Raw genomic sequence first — 14,988 nt, 5'->3', positions numbered from 1 at the left:
GAAGAACTACCAGACTTTTCTAAAGTGGCTGCACCATTTTACATTCCTGATGATAGCATGTGAGGTTTCTGATTTCTCCACATCTCCACCAACACTTATTTTTGTTCTAGCCATCCCAGTGGATGTAAAGTGGTATGTTATCAAGGTTTTGATTTGCAATTCTGTATTAGTCAGCTGGGCTGACATGACAAAATACCATAGCTTAAACAAAAGAAATTTATTTCTCACTGTTCTGGAGACTGGAAATACAAGATCAAAGTGGCAACAGGGTTGATTTTGTTTTTTGTGAGGTCTCTCTTCCTGGCTTGCAGATGACCTTCTCACTGTGTCCTCACATGGCCTTTCCTCTGTGCATGCATGGAGAGAGAGAGAGCTCTGATGTCTCTTCCTCTTCTTATAAGAACACCAGTCCTATAGAATTAGGACCCCACCCTTATGAACTCATTTAACCTTAATTACCTCCCTAAAGGCCTTATCTCCAAATATAGTTACATTGGGGTTAGGGCTTCAACACATTGAACAAATTGTTCATAACAATTTCCATGATCACTAATGCTGTCAAGCATCTTTTCATGTGCTTAATGACTTTTGTCTAAACTAATAAACAATTCCAGGAATTTCAAGTTATAATTTCAAAATAATTCCTAGAGTAAAAAAATAAAATCACCTTAAGTGTATCTATTGAAAGTTTATGTTGTGAAGCTATTTTTTTAACACCTTTATTGGAGTATATTTTCTTTACAATGTTGTGTTAGTTTCTGCTGTACAACAAAGTGAATCAGCTATATGTATACATATATCCTCATATCCCCTCCCTCTTGTGTCTCCCTCCCACCCTCCCTATCCCACCTCTCTAGGTAGTCACAAAGCACTGAGTTGATCTCCCTGTGTGATGCAGCTGCTTCCCACTAGCTATCTATTTTACATTTGGTAGTGCATATATGTCAAGGCTACTCTCTCACTTCATCCCAGCTTACCCTTCCCCCTCCCCGTGTCCTCAAGTCCATTCTCTATGTCTGCGTCTTTATTCCTGTCCTGCCCCTAGGTTCATCAGAACCATTTTTTTTTTTAAGATTCCATATATATGTGTTAGCATACGTTATTTGTTTTTCTCTTTCTGACTTACCACTCTGTATGACAGACTCTAGGTCCATCCACCTCACTATAGGTAACTCAATTTCATTTCTTTTTATGGCTGAGTAATATTCCACTGTATATATGTGCCACATCTTCTTTATCCATTGTGAAGCCATTTAAATAGCCATAACATAAAGATTGACATAATTTAGATGAAGAATATCTCGCAGTCACTAAATGTAAATGATTGGCTCATACTGATTAGCTAAAATAGTTGTCCCTAAATAAGTATCTTAGAAAGATTGTAATAAAAGAATGATAAAGTTATTCAGTCAATAAAAATAATTCAGAGTTTCATATTTTATTATTCAAGTTTGAATTTAGGCAATAAATACATTAACTTAAAAGAAAGTCCTCTAGCTCAGAAGCACAGGTTAAAATAAACCTTTAAGCATTGGAGTGACTGCACCAAAGAATACTATATCAGTGATCATAAAACACAAAATAATGGAGTTCTAAGAACTTAAAATTCACTAAGAGTAGGATATTATCTCATCTGATTAAATAATAGATACTGTGGACATTAAAATGTATGCCTATAGAGGATATAAATGATTATTTTATTAAAGTGAAACATATTTGTGTATATGTATGCTGAAATCAAATAACAAGTTTTTCAAGTTCCCATAGAATATAATCGTAAAATAGTGAAAATATAGTTAGTCTAAAAAGAAAATACCAATAAATACAACAAGTTAAAATCACCACAGATAATATTTTCTCTACATAGTTTGATAAATCTAGAAATTGATAAAATGAGTAAAAAAAAAATTCTTTGGACGTGAAAAATTTAAAAATTATCTGTTTAAATAATAGTACATAAAAGAAAACCAAATCCAAAATTGCATGACATTTATAAAATAATAATAAATGTTACATGTTAGAAACCTTACGAGATATCTAAATAGTTAACAGGTAAATTTTTAGTCTCATATTTATGTTAATAAATTAAGCAAAAACAATTACAAAAATATACTAATGACAACAGAACTTAAAAGTGAAGTTAAAAGTTAATAAACTGGGGACTTCCCTGGTGGTCCAGTGGTAAAGAATCCGCTTTACAATGCAGGGGACGCAGGTTCAATCCCTGGTTGGGGAACTAAGATCCCACATGCCATGGGGCAACTAAACCCGTGCTCGACAACTACTGAGGCCATGCACCTCAACTAGAGAGCCTGAGTGCCACAAACTACAGAGCCCATGTGCTCTGGAGCCCACGTGCCACAACTAGAGAGAGAACCCGCATGCCACAATGAAAGATCCCACATGCCGCAACGAAAGATCCTTCATGCCACAATGAAAGATCCCGCATGCTGCAACGAAAGATCCCACATGCCACAACAAAGATCCCGCATACCACAACTAAGCAAAAGAAACAAAACAAAACAAAAAAAAGACACAGCCCAAAAAATTAATAAACTGGAAAACTGAGATTGTAGAATGGTTCTTAGAATAAAAATCAGATAGATTGAACTTTAGCTAACCCTAACAAAGACAAAGGAAAAGAAGAATTTAATAAGTTCAAGTGGGGGTATATTAGTAAAGATTTAATGCAGTATCAAACTAAATCCCATTCATAATGAAAAGTGACGTGGGAAGGATTTGCTTTTCCATATATCAAGGCTTTATGTAAATCTCAGAGTAGTTAAGTATTATGGAGCCGATAGTTTAATAAATTAGTGAAACAGAAGAGAAAGCTCAAGAAAAAAAATGTGCTTTATAGACAACTGGTCTTTGACAGGTGGCACTATCCCCACAGAATGGTGGAGAAAAAAATCCCAAGGTAACCTTATGGATCAAATAAAACAACTGCATTAAGGTGGCTTAAAAACCTGATTATCAAAGCAAAACTAGAAATATTCTATATGATAAGGAAAACATGTTTATGACTCTGTTTAAGGAAGGCATTAATAAGATATAAAAAGAATTAACCAGGGAAAAGATGGAGTAAATGTATTCTTTCCTACTCCATCCACTAAGTACAGTTAAATATGTGCATATATATAGTACATACATATAAAACAGATATAAGATGCTTAAAGTTTTAAAGAAGAATGAAAATGGCATCTTAACAATATAGAGTCTTCCAATCGATAGACAGCATATTTATTTAGGATTTCTTTGAATTCTTTTATCAGTGTCTTTTCAGCATACAGATACCAAGATTTTTGGGTTTTGTTTTTTTAGTGTTATAATAAATCGTGTTATTTACCTGGTTTCACATTCTAATTGACCATTGTTTGTGTGTGGTTGGATTTTGTATATGGCTTTATATTTTGCTGTTGCAAAACTTATTAGTTCAAGGAGCTTTTTTGAAGATATTCATGTGATTTTTCTGTGTAGACTTACTTGGTATCTTCATTTTTATTCTTGCCTTATTGCATTGTTTGAGTAGAAGTGCTAAGAGTAAACACCCTTGTCTTTTTCCCAATCTTAGGGTTAAAGTGTTCACTCTTTCACTCTTAAGTATGATGTTAGCTGCAAGCTTTTTACAGATTCCCGTTATTGGGTTAATGAATGGATTTTGAATATTGTGAAATTTTTTTGCCTTAATTCATATGATTTTGTGGTTTTAATTCCATAGATGATTAATATAATGGATTATATTGATTGATTTTTTTAAAAAAACATGCCAACAGTTTGCATTCTTGGGATGAATCCCACTTGATCCTGATTTATTATTTTTATATATTGCTCTGTTCTTTTGGCTACTTTTTTTTTTTTTTCAGGACTTTTGCATTGATGTCATGAGGAATATTGGTCACTAGGTTTCTTTTCTGGAATTATTTTGTTTGGTTTTGCTGTGAGGATAGTACAGGCCTCATAAAATATTTAGGAAACATTCCCTCATCTTGTATTTTCTAGAAGAGTTTATATAAAATTGGTATTATTTCTTATTTAAATGTTTGGTGGAACTCACTAGTTAAAACATTCTGATCCTAGAGCTGTTTCTTGGAAGTATATGTTTTTTTGACCACATATTCAGTTTCTTATATACTGATCTATTTGGGTTATTTCATTTTTCTTGAGTAAGTTTAGTTGTTTTGTTTTATTTTTTTCAAGACATTTGTCCATTTCATGTAAATTGTCAAATTTATAGGCATAGAGTTTCTCTTAATCTTTTATTATCTCTTTAATGTCTGTTGTGTCAGTAAGTTATATCCCCTTTTGCATTTTTTTCTGATATTGATAATGTATGTCTTTTTTCTTCTTTTGGTTTTTATCATTAAAAAATCTGTTTAAATAAATGAGCTTTGGTTTGATTGATTTTTCTCTGTTGTTTTCCATTTTGTTGTCTTCTCTAATCTTTATGATTTTTTCTTTTGCTTTCTTTAGATTCACCTTCTCTTTGTCTAGTTTCTTAAAGTAGAAGCTTAGGTAATTGTTGGAGGGCTTTCTTTTCTTATATAAAAATTTAAAGCTATAAATTTATTTCTGAGTACTACTTTAGCAGCATCCCACAAATTTCTATATGTTTTTGACAATTTTGTTTTCATATATGTAAAATACTTTAATTTTCTGTGAGACCTCCTCTTTGAACTATGGGTTAATTAGAAGCTTATTAATTTACCAATATTTTGTATTTCTCCAGATAATTTTGTGCTACTGATTTCTAGTATGATGATTTTTCTATGGCTTGAGATTATACTTTATGTGACTTCTTTTATATTTGTAAATATTTGTCTTACAGTCCAGAATATGCTCTGTCTTCATGAATGCTTTATACACATTTGAGAATAATGTGAATTCAGCTGTTTTTGACTATGCTGTGTTCTTGAGTTTGAGGGTGTAATTTTTACAAGTCCTACTTCATCTTTTCAAGCTGTAATATTGGGCCTACCATATATTCCTGCTTCTTTTCTTGTTTCTGTGCTTTTTTTTTCCTTCTCTCCTTCCTGTACCTGCTATGAGTTGCTACCAGTGCCCTAAAACAACATATTTGTTACTCTTGCCTTTGCAGAGTCCATAGAGTCAGTAAGAATATGGTTCCAGGCAGAATATTGGTGGTGGTTGCTGTTAACCATCTCATAGAGTGTCCCATGAATTGAACTTTCTCAGAATTCATGATCTTTCTTGTGAGCTGTTGGTTTGGCTCATAGAGGAAAATTTTGGAAGAGTGTGCAAATCCTTTATATCTGTAGCAGAACCATAGGGAAGAGTGTTCCTTTTTCTTTTTGGCTTGAGTAAGGTGAATATTGTCAAAAAGTGTTTTGTTCTGTGGGACTACCTTTTTCTCAGATGTTTGACTAAGAAGAAACAGACTTTTCTTGAAGTTCTTATTATCTCCACCTATTGTTGACTTTGTTTTATAGGCTCCTCCAGCACAACAGTACCTGATATAAGGTATATGGGAAGCAGAAAGAAAAGCCTTGGAATTCTTTGCCATGTCATTTCTAAGGTTCACCTCTATTCCATTTTGTAGCATCTTCGTTTGTTTATATGGGTTTTTTGTCCAGGAAATTTTTTTTTTTTTTTTTTTTTTTTTTTTTGTGGTACGCGGGCCTCTCACTGTTGGGGCCTCTCCCGTTGCGGAGCACAGGCCCCAGACGTGCAGGCTCAGCGGCCATGGCTCACGGGCCCAGCTGCTCCGTGGCATGTGGGATCTTCCCGGAGCAGGGCACGAACCCACGTCCCCTGCATCGGCAGGTGGACTCTCAACCACTGCGCCACCAGGGAAGCCCCTGTCCAGGAAATTTTAATTGTAAGAGGGTGGACCTTGGAAAAATGAGACTTCTCCATCTCAGCCATCACTGGAAATAATACCTGTTTTTCGTTTTTTTTTTTTTTTTTTAAATAACATGGATGAAGAGAAAGAGAGTGTATGTGTCTGTTGTCTTTCTCTGTGTGTGAATTATTAATCTTTGGAAATATGACTAGAAACAGTAGATACAATAAATAACAAAACATATGACCTTAAGCTTCTCTCCATAAGAAATGTAGGATTCATAAGATGTTTTCAATTTTTTTCATTTTAGGATATTACAGAGTTGATGTCCATATTGAGGAGAACCAGGAAAAACAAGAGAAACCTCTGTGGCAAGTAGTATTCACTGATAACAAAATATTGAGTAAAGAAGAGCAGAAAGCTTTAGAGAAACCATTTAATCTCAATATAACTCCAGATTTTTCAGGAAAAGTGCCCTCTAAACGTGACTCATGTAGAATGAATTTGCCAGTTGTTTCTAAATTAATTCTTAGTGATAGGAATTATTCACGAAACAAGACTGACTACATAAATGTGTGTGAAAAGTTGCAGCTGGATATTCAGCTTGAGAAAACTCATACTGGAGAGCAGTGTTACAAATATAATGAAAATATGAAAACTCTCAGTTATGTGAAAGATCATCATAAATTTCAAACTGTGGAGCAATATTTTGAATGTAATGAATATGGAAAAGTTTTACATGATAAGACCATCTGTGTTACAGCTAAGAGTTCAGTAACAGGAGAGCAATCCTGTAAGGATAACGAATTAAGGGGAAATTGTGATAAAGCCGCTCTTTTTAACCACATGAGAACTGGCACAAGGAAGAAATGCTTTGATCTTAATGAATGTGGTAAATCCTGTGAATACAATGAGGTTCACATGGCTTTGGCACACTATGAATGTAATGAAAGTGGGAATAACTTCAGTAGGAATTCACCCCTCACTCAGCCTCAGAGAACTGTTACAGGACAAGGTGCCTTTGAAAGCAGTAAGTGTGAAGAAAACTTGAGCCAGAGCTCAGGCCGTATAGTACATCAGAAGACACAAACTAGAGATACGTTCTGTGTTTATAATGGATTTACAAACACCTACTACCAGAAGTTAGACTTTACAGTACATCAGAGAACTCACAAAGAAGAGAAATTCTATCAATGTCATAAATATGAGAAATCCTCCCATCAGAACTCAGCCCCCAGTGTACATCAGCAGTGTGACACAGGAGAGAAGTCATTTGAACTTACTGAATGCAGGAAATCATTTTACCAGAAAGCACACCTCATTCAGCATCAGAGGACCCACCCAGGGGAGAAACCTTATGAATGTGAGGAATGTGGGAAATCCTTTTGTTCAAATTCACATCCTGTTCATTATCCTGGAACTCATATGGGAGTCAATCTGTATGAATGTAATGAATGTGGGAAAACTTTCGCTGATAATTCAGCCCTCAGAGCACATCAGAGAATTCACACAGAGGAGAAACCCTTCACATGTAATGACTGTGAGAGCTCTTTTGTCCATAATTCAGACCTCAGAGCACATCAGAGAATTCACACAGGTGAGAAGCCATATGAGTGTAATGACTGTGAGAAAACTTTTGCCCATAATTCCACCCTCAGAGCACATCAGAAAATTCACACTGGGGTAAAACTCTACAAATGTAATGAATGTGGGAAAACTTTTTCCCAGAAGACACGTCTTAGTACACATCAGAGGATTCACACAGGTGAGAAACCCTATGGATGTAGTGAATGTGGGAAAACCTTCTCCCAGAAATCATACCTCAGTGGACATGAGAGAATTCACAAAGGGGAAAAACCTTATGAATGTAATGAATGTGGGAAAACTTTTGTCTATAAGGCAGCCCTCATTGTCCATCAAAGAATTCACACAGGAGAAAAGCCCTATGAATGTAATGAATGTGGGAAAACTTTCTCCCAGAGGACACACCTCTATGCACATCAGAGAACTCACACAGGGGAGAAACCTTATGAATGTAAGGAATGTGGGAAAACTTTTGCAGATAATTCAGCCCTCAGGGCACATCAGAGAACTCACAAAGGGGAGAAACCCTATGAATGCAGTGAATGTGGGAAAACTTTCTCCAAGACATCACACCTCAGAGCACATCTGAGGACTCGCACAGGGGAGAAACCCTATGAATGTAATGAATGTGGGAAAACTTTCTCCCAGAAGTCGTATGTTAGTGCACATCAGAGAATTCACACAGGGGAGAAACCTTACAAATGTAACATATGTGGGAAACCTTTTGCCCATAATTCAACCCTCAGAGTACATCAGAGAATTCACACAGGTGTAAAATCCTACAAATGTAATGAATGTGGGAAAACTTTCTCCCAGAAGTCACACCTTAGTGCACATCAGAGAATTCACACAGGAGAGAAACCCTATGAGTGTAATGAATGTGGGAAAGCTTTTGCCCAAAATTCAACTCTTGGAGTACACCTGAGAATTCACACAGGTGAGAGACCCTACAAATGTTATGAATGTGGAAAAACCTTTGTCCGTAAGGCAGCTCTTAGAGTACATCACACCAGAATGCACACTAGAGAGAAAACCCTTGCATGTAATGAATTTGAGATGTGCTAAAGGAAGTAACACCTTATTAGATAACACAGAGTAGAAAAGCTCATGTCACATAGACTGGCAAATTATTTTCCTTAACTGTTTCCTTTTCCACTGGGCACATAGCTTGTCTTAGTTTCCCAATCTTTTCTTTGTCTGGGTGGGGCTGGTCATGGAGTATGATGCTATTACATTTAAGTAATAAATGGCCTTATAAGTTACCTTACATTCTTCCTGTCCTGTGTTATACTAGAATTGAGAGATTTCCATGGCAGACTTGGGTGCTGTGTATTAAATATGGCAGAGCACAAGGTGAAAGAAGCTAGAGTCAATAACTGAGTGAAACAATTCTCCACTGACAGATCTTCACCAATTGTTTTTTGGTTTTGTTGTTGTTGTTGTTGTTGTTGTTTTAAGCCAGAATTAAGTTTTTATTCTATTGAGCTCTTACAGATTTTGGCCTGTTGGTTAAATGCATATAGCTTAGCCAACTGTTGAGTTGGATGAAACCAGTAAATATAATAAATGTCAGAAGACCTTTAAGAATTTAACCTATAGGTTTGTATCAGAGATTTTTCATGGGGAAGAAAACTTTTGTCAATATCCTGAATGATCAGAAGGCTTCAATGAAATCAGAAATCTCAGGGAAAAACACAAAAAATGTCTTTTCTGAAGAGTAAACTTCTTTAAATATCGAATAGTTAAGATTAGGCTAAAATCTTATATTTTGATAAATGACATTTTTTAACAATTACTGAGTTTGCTTCAGATAAATTTTTTCTGAGGGAATGTATGAGTTGCAGAATTGAAAATAAAATTCTCAGCTAGAAATTATGTACCAAAACTTGTGTTTTATATGTAATATCAAGTTTTATAGAAACTATGTAAGAATATATTTAACCTGTACACAAACTCATTATGGAATGTGAAGTTTTTGAGATGGAGGGTTAACTTGAATTCTGTGGACAACACCAATAAATATTTGACTAGTCTCTGAGCTATGTGGTACATCTGTATGAGTCTGTGTAACAGAGGATTAATTATTGCTGGTGAGTTCTAGTAGAAGGCAGTAGCCAAACCTGCTCTGGACCTGTCTCTTTCCTTTTTTTGAGTGACAGTCTATGTCCTTCTGTTGGCTTTGCTCTAACATCTTGATGCCATATATATGTATCTAATATAGCCTGCCTGCTATGTCTGAATATTAGTCTGGCCTTGTTTTTCTGGGACATCCATTATATTTCTCACGCATTCTTGTGTGTTTAGGGGGAGGGGTGGGTGTTGATTCTTACAAGGTTTGGGGGCCTACATTTTTGCCACTCTTGTGGTTCATTTTGTAATTATAAAGCAAGTCCTCTTATATGCATGTAGCCTGAGCATCCTGTCTAGGGTCTTTTTCCAACCTTAAGATGCTTGCTAACACTGCAGCATGGCAAACCATTGTTATTTTTGGAATTGGAATGAAAATAGGGACTACTTCCATGTCAGATGCACTGCACTGGTTTTGAAAAGCAGACTCACTTTTGGGGAAACAATATATGTACTATAGTCTTGGCCAAGAAAATATTTGATCAATCTGCCTTCATTTCAGGCTGCATGGTTTGGTCAGCACAGGAAAGAAAGTAAATGAAATCCTCATTTTAAAACCTGAACCACTAAGAATTTCTACCATGGGCATGTTGCTTTCTGCAAATATGATCTGGTAGATTGACCATGAGGACAATAAGTTGATTCCCTGAATTTTCTATTCCATACATGTTAATACTTTGTGAGGGGAAATGATGGTATATCTTTAGCATTAATTGGATAACAGACATTTCTTTGACACTGTGTTGTTATCACTTAACTTACTGGCATCATTGTCAAAGAAAAGATCCAGGATCAAGAGTCCACCATTGGATGAGTGCTGTGTAATACCACCGGGGCTAGCACACAAGAGATTGGATCAGCACTCGTGGTGGCAGGAGAGGTCTAGCAACTAAGAGAATATGTTTGCCCCTCCTCAGTATCTGACACCTTGATGCAACTTTAGCTTATTTCACAATGCCAAAAAGGGAAATAATAGTCAAAAAGCATCTCTTTCTACATGCTTGATTTTTCAGAAAATTATAGACAAAAAAAATTAACCTGGAGTATTTTTAAAGAAATTTAAAATTAACTTCAAATAGTTCTAGATATAAAGAAAAGTTACAGGAATAGTTCCTATATACTGGTCACCCAATTGCCATTATTAACATTTTATATTACTCTGGTACATTTGTCATAACCCAGTAACACTGATACATTATTAACTAAACTCTAATTTTTCAGATTTTACTGGTTTTTCCCTAATGTTTTTGTATTCCAAGATCACATTCAAGATACCACATTACATTTAATTGTCATGTCTCTTTAGCTTCCACCAGTTTATGAGTTTCTCAGACCTTCCATGTTTTTGTTACCTTGACAGTTTTGAGGAGTACGTGTCAAGTAGGATATCTCTCAGTTTTGGCTTTCTGATAGCTCTATGTTTGCATTGCTGTTACAAGTTTTTTGTTGGAAGACCACAGATATAAAATGTCATTCTCATCATATTAAAAGTATATGCTATCAACATGAATGATCACTGAAAAGGCTAATCCTGATCACCTGGTTGAGGTAGTGTCCCTAAACTTAAAAGCATCTATAGCAAGCATCATACATGCTACTTGGTAAAAATGTCTTTTATGCATTATTAGTCTGTCAAGTTGTATATAAAATAAGATCAGAATCCTTTTTATATGTTTTTGATTTTCATGTTAGGAACAATATAAATGCAGATTGATTAAAAGTGATAACACCCAGAATAACACCCAGAAAAAGAGCCTCAAGCTGATTCAGTTCACAGTCCACATTTTTGGTTTTTAGTGTTTACTGAAGTATGAATGAATCATTGCCCTTTTCTTTGCTCCTCAGGACTTCAGGATTTTATTTGTCTTATTATCTCATCATGAGAGTGATGCCACACTCTTCTTACCTCTTAATTACTGGAGTTAATGAAAGTTCATTACTGGAGTAATGAAAGGACTGAAAGTTTGTCTGCATTTCATGAACCAGTTAACCCAGAGGTAATATTAACCCAGATAATGTTGGGAGATACAAAGAATGACCAGCCATGGTAACTAAGAAATCTACAATGATAGAAGAAATAAGTCAGGCTTGAGAGCAAAATGGGATATCAAAAACCAACTGCTGGTATACAGTTTCCAAAAAGCACTGATAAATTTTGTTGTACTAGTAAGATTTAAAAGGAATGGCCGTGTTATAATTAGTTAAGTTTAGACATGTAGGCTATAGGTGGATGACATAATGAGATAGATGTAGGAGCAGATGGTGACTCCCAGATAATTGCTTAATAGTAAACTATGGAAAGATTATAGAGAAGCAAGAGTTACTAACAAAGCAAGAACATGGGCCATATGTTATTGCACACATACAATGTGTGTTGTGTTGGGAGGTGGAGATATTGAATAATATCCTCTGAGCTGAGAAGGAACTTTGAGACCAGAAAACGCAGTAGGCAGTTCCATATGGTGCAATTATAAAATTTACTGTAGGTAACTTACAGGAAGAAAGGATAGGGTGGAAGCGAAATCCAGAGGCATTTGCAGCTGCACTGTGTACCACCGAAAGGATACAGGGAAATTTAATGCAATCTGACTACCAAGTGAGAAACATGTCCACACAAACTGGAGCCAGCGGTTTTTCCTCCCTGCCGGGGGCGGGGGGTCTCATGACCATTAACCATCTGCATCAGTAAAAGGCATTCTTCTAGTTTTCATATCAGATGAAGGCACAGGTAAAATTTATAGCGAACTCATCTGACTTAGGCACATTCCTTGTGAGTTAGGCTAAAGCTCAGGCACATGGAAAAGGAAGGGGGTGGGACTGAGGGCCTAAGATGGAGCTGACAAAATGGAGTCAGTGTGGCTTAGCCACATATTTCATACCTAACATCTATATGACCTGCACAATCTTATCCACCATTCTTCTGCAAGTACCCTAGGGCCAGATGTCAGGAGGTATCCTGCATGCCTGTGCCTCAACAGCAATATACACAACACCAAGTACAAAGGATCCCTGCTAGAGAAAGGAGAATGCCTAACAGGGCAGTTCCCCATTTGCCAGGAAAGGAGGTCAACCAACAGGTGAAGGTGTATGCAAAAGAAAGGTCTCTACGTGGTTAGCATTAGGTAGCAGTCCAGTCTCCATGTGCCAGGATCACCCCAGGTTTTGACACTTTTCCTGGAGGAAAATACCAGACATTTTGTCCCTTTATTTCAGAAGTGAGCTGGGAGATATACGTGGGAACTTAAGTAGGAGCCCATAAGGGGAGCCCTACTTTAGTCCCGCATCTGGTTTCTGTGGGAGAGATCACCTTGGTTATGACTGGGCGTTCACTTAGAAAGGTTGAGGAAAAATTGATAGTATGCTGCAGGCTGGCCCTTCCCTCCAAGGTATAAGGTTGCTAAGACACTTGGAAGGAGGATATCATTTAAGTCTCCAACCTAAGATAGTCTCCCCAGGTGGGAGGTCCTGTGGCACTCTTAAGACCTGCATCCCGCTGGATGAGTCTCAGTCCTCCTAAGACTTTTACCTTCAAGGCCGTAGCTTGCAGAGCAGGTGTAGTCGGTCTCTCATAAGCAGATGTGTGGCCTGTGATGGGCTCAGTGTTTAACAGCCAGATGGCCTCTAATAGTCTTGGAGATTATCCCCTTAAAGACCCATCTGGAGAAAACTTCATTGTTTCTTTCAGTAACCCATTCATTCTTAATACCAACCCTGCAGCTGTGGGGTTATATGACAGATGAAAGGTTCATAAAATCTCACAGCCCTTAGCCCACTCTTGTATGTCATGTCCAGTGAAATGGGTCCCTTGCTTGCTTTCTATGCAAGTGGGTGGTGCCCTGTAATACTTTCCAACTTGGTCAGACCCCTAATAGTGGTTACTTGATTTGTCCTTTTACTGGCAACAGTCTGTGTCAGCCCAATTATTGGGTCCACACAGGTCAATGCATACTTGTGTCCTTCTGTTAAGGGCAGGGGCCAATATCATCCACTTGCCATCTGGTCACTGGCCTAGTAGCTCATCCGATATGACCAAAGGTGTATCTCAGGGATTGTCACTGCAGGTACAATGATGGAAGTTCCTATCTACTGCCTGTAGGTCACTGTATTTTAAAGGCAGGTGTAACCTTTTGGCTTCCTAAGTGGTACTGGGGCCTCGATGTCCTCACTTTCCATGAAGCCACTGCCACATCTGAGAGTCTGTGACCCTTCCAGAACAACTGTCACCATGGCTAAGGCATCTGATTCATGATTCTCAGGCAGTGTATTTAGAGAATGTGCCGAGACATACCATATCATGATGGTGGCACCAGGTTGTGTGCACACATCCCAGTTTGTCTGTATCAGTTCACCACAGGGGCCACCTCAAGATAGTCAATCTTTCCTGATGCCATTGTGGCATCCATGGTCAGTCCCTCCTGTACAGCCCAGCTGTCTGTGGCTGTGTAGAGGGGCATAGACTTGTGAGTGATCAAAATCCATACCACCCTCAGTTAATCCATGATTGCTGTGCTTAGTACTTTCTTCAAACCAAGAGATGTCAGAATCCAGGCAAACTGTTAAAGTATGTCAAGTGAGGATATTGCCTCAACTGCTGCCATTGGTGAACCATGTCTCCAGAGGGAGGCATGGGGTCCTGGTTCCCTCTCTGACTTGGCTGAGAAGGGGAGCGATGGGTGATGTCTAAGGAGCCATATCCGGATCTACATAAGACACTGGCCCAGGGAGAGCATGTAATTCTTCAGACAGCAGGCTTGAATTGTACACACTACGTTGCTGCAGGTATGTGTGCCACTTTTGCAGTGCAATTACTTGGGCACAAGCACTTTTTGGTTTGGGGAATGTGTCCTTCATCCATCCACTTGATGGGAGGGAAGTTCCAACAGACTCTGGTAAGTCCATGATGAAGCTTTCTGTTTGCTGCAAGGCAGGTAGATTGTTTTTCAATAGGACTATACCTCACTTGGGCTTTTGTAGATTCTGATGGAATCTACAAAAAAGAAACTAAAAACGTATAAGCTACAAGTTATTCTTAACTAACAAGTGAATAAAGTCTCTAGTATTAGCAAGTTAATCAAGGTTGAAGGGTAATAGCAAATGTCTCCCTATATACTAGTAGTTGTAATTTAAAATTGTAATTTAAAAATTACAATTTACAATACCACTAAAACTATCATATACTTATGTAAGTATATTATGTAAATATGTAAGATATTTCTACTGAAAACTACAGAAAAAATTGCTGAGTAATTAAGACAAATTTTGAGATATACCATGGTTTTTGGTCAGAAGACTCAATATTAAGATTTCAAATCTCCCAAATTATATATTATTATATGTATATAATACATACATTCAGTCCCATCCAATGACTGTATTATATAATTTCATCCAGTCAAAAGCCCAGGTGGCCCTTTCATAAAAATTGACAAGTTTATAGTAAAATTTGTGTAGAAATGCAAAAGACCTAGATTGGT

At 37.1% G+C, this 14,988-nt stretch overlaps 1 protein-coding gene across 6 annotated transcripts in view; it reads left to right on the top strand.

Moving 5' to 3' along the window:
- ZNF658 (zinc finger protein 658) overlaps window positions 1–14,593 on the top strand; it is a 46,855-nt gene extending 32,262 nt beyond the window's left edge. For all 6 annotated transcript variants that reach the window (XM_067041107.1, XM_067041104.1, XM_067041105.1 and 3 more), the window contains one exon: window positions 6,114–14,593. In XM_067041107.1, the coding sequence (XP_066897208.1) occupies window positions 6,114–8,452 (2,339 nt within the window). In that variant the 3' untranslated portion in view covers window positions 8,453–14,593. The remainder of the gene's footprint in view (window positions 1–6,113) is intronic.
- The last annotated feature ends 395 nt before the right edge of the window (window positions 14,594–14,988 follow it).

The sequence above is a fragment of the Kogia breviceps genome, chromosome 8 (genome assembly GCF_026419965.1).
Source record: "Kogia breviceps isolate mKogBre1 chromosome 8, mKogBre1 haplotype 1, whole genome shotgun sequence".
NCBI lineage: Eukaryota > Metazoa > Chordata > Mammalia > Artiodactyla > Physeteridae > Kogia > Kogia breviceps.
Note: the sequence above shows the minus strand (reverse complement) of the source record. Positions and strands in the feature narration are given on the sequence as shown.